Source organism: Morone saxatilis, unplaced genomic scaffold, assembly GCF_004916995.1.
Source record: "Morone saxatilis isolate NCDOM2014 unplaced genomic scaffold, NCSU_SB_2.0 Contig21, whole genome shotgun sequence".
NCBI lineage: Eukaryota > Metazoa > Chordata > Actinopteri > Moronidae > Morone > Morone saxatilis.
In genome coordinates, this window is record NW_023339774.1 from 18,368,971 (window position 1) to 18,371,428 (window position 2,458).

The 2,458-nt window shown below is 40.1% G+C and overlaps 1 protein-coding gene across 1 annotated transcript in view; it reads left to right on the forward strand.

Annotated features, from left to right (window-relative positions):
- Positions 1-918: 918 nt before the first annotated feature.
- Positions 919-2,458, forward strand: part of tor1 (torsin family 1) — a 4,767-nt gene continuing 3,227 nt past the window's right edge. The window contains exon 1 of the mRNA XM_035667797.1: positions 919-1,274. Within this exon, the coding sequence (XP_035523690.1) occupies positions 1,075-1,274 (200 nt within the window). The 5' untranslated portion in view covers positions 919-1,074. The remainder of the gene's footprint in view (positions 1,275-2,458) is intronic.

Here is a 2,458-nt window from a genome sequence, read left to right on the forward strand (position 1 = left end):
TCAAAGTTGGCCCGCTGATTAATTGGTTGTTGCCACAATTTTTGGGACAAACCCAGTGAGGGGAAGCAGAAATAAGTTGTGCTATTAGTTGCTATTACAGCAATAAGGGAATTTCAGCAAACATCGGGGAGATAAAGGTTTTTGCGATTGGAGGTATAGATCTAAAAAAGGCAACATATTTAGGAAATTAGCTTCTGATGTTTATCACATTCTATATTTTACCAAATATAAACAATCATTAAAATCCTTTACATTTTGTTGCTGGTAATTTTATACATAACCAGGTTGTTGTCAGTAATTAAATGTTGTTTTATGAACATTGTTGATAATAGTATTTTTATCCATACTACTACTACACTACTCACCCCAATGATAGAGTTAGTTGAATTCAAAGTAATAGCTCCTTAATGGCGGTACTTCATAGCAAGGCGAACTAGTAACCAAACTTTTTTGCCTCTTTATCACACATTATCCATTCATCCAAAAAATAATTTTCAACTGAAGAAAGCATATAGGTATATGGCAGCTGCAGAGTGCATTTCATTAGCTGATGGATTCCACAGGAAAGCTTTAAGATTCTCTGAGTTCACTGAGAAGATGAGTTTTGTCATTTTGTACGTCTGAAATTAAAATTATACTCCTGTCAATCCAATGTTGCAAATATAGTGATTTATTCTTTCTGGTTATGTACTCGTTCCATGTTAATAGTTCTGCAGGGGAGAGAAAGTGTGGATAAAGCATGAATTAGTTGCTTTAAGAACCTGTTGATGAAACTTGAACTTTTGGTTTAATTTGTTTCACCCTACCTCTCCAAAAAATACCAAGTAGAGCAAAAATGTGGGTACTACGGTGGGCCTTGATTTATCCCCAGGTGAACCTCACCTTTGGACCCTGACGTCATATCAGCTCGGGCTGCGCATGACAACGACAGACAGACAGCAACTCCTCCCACTACCAGCACTTCTCCACTGTGTTGACTCAGTCCGCTTTGGTAAACACTTCTTTATCTTCCTTCATTTCCTCCCCCTGGTTTTAACCTCACTTTAATGAAAGCGGTGACTTCTGTGTGCCGACATGAAACCGAGGAAGCGACACGTCCTGCTGCTGTGGATGCTCGTCTGCTCGGGCCTGACGGAGGCCATCGAGCCCATCAGCACCAGCATCGCTGTGGGAATGGCTGCGGCTCTGACCGGCTTCTTGGCCAGCTACCAGAATATCCTCTACTACTTCCACGAGTGCTGTCGACCCGAGTGGATATCTTTCAACAGGACAGGTGAACACACGAAACAAACCCACGTTTTAATTCTTTTTCTCATCCCTTTGCACTCAACAGCTCTGAGCTAAGTTTGTTAATATAAGCTTTCGGGCTTAAAGGTTAACCGAGCGGGTGCTTTTAGTTACACCACAAGGTAGCTACAGTTCTCTAAATTGTACAAAGTTGTGTGTGGTTAACTGTTTCTGTTTTTGCATCCTTTTTAAAAAAAAAACTTGCCAAACATTTGTGAACAGAGCTTTTGTCCCGAGTTTATGACGTACCAGGAAGTTCCCCGTTGTAACGAAGCTAGTTAGCCTTGCTAGTTTGAGCGCGGTGTTGCACGGTTGTTGTTGTTGTTGTTTTACCGGTTATATACGGTTAATGTCCCGATTTGAGCGGCTTCCACGATGAAACCGGCACACTTGTATTTGCTGCTGCACGTTCTTTGGACCGCCGGTGTGCTGGTTAACACGTTTGACCCGATCACAACAACAGTGGTTGTGGGTCTCACTGCGACACTTGGGCGAACAATCTACAATTATTTACACGAAAGTTGTGATTCAAAGTGGATAGCGTTCAATGCAACCAGTGAGTATGTGCGGCATTTAAACGCGTAGACCGTTCAACTGTGCAAACGGGTTGTTTACTGTGTGCTTAAAGAGGTTTTAACGCGACTAAAGGGAGAAACATCTGTGTTTTTAATTATTAACTCGTGCGACAATGAAAGTCCAGCGGCCTGAGTTTTAAAACCGAAACCTAACGAGGAGAGAAATATATTCTGAATTCGCTTTTTCAACAGGAACACAATCACAATTTGCTAAAAGCCTGGGTGCCGTCTTTAATTGCTTGTGTTGCTTGACCAGCAATCCAATCTCCAGAGATAACAAATGGAATCTGGAATTAAAATGTCGCTTTTTGAAACGTGCAGATTTTTTTTTAACTAATTAATTTACCAACTACTGATTTTAGCTCTAAAATGAATATTCTTAGTGAAATAAAATCCAAATCTTTAGCTAAAAATAGGAAAAGGGCTATTTTCACGCAACAAATACCCGTTTAAAGTGTTACATAGGCTCATTGTATTTTAGTGTGGAGGGTAAGACAGGTTGAATAATAAACCTGTAAACCTGACCCTTCAGCTTTTAAAATACTGCATTTATGTTTTATCCGATCTTTTCTATTTAATGTTTTTGTCCATTGTGA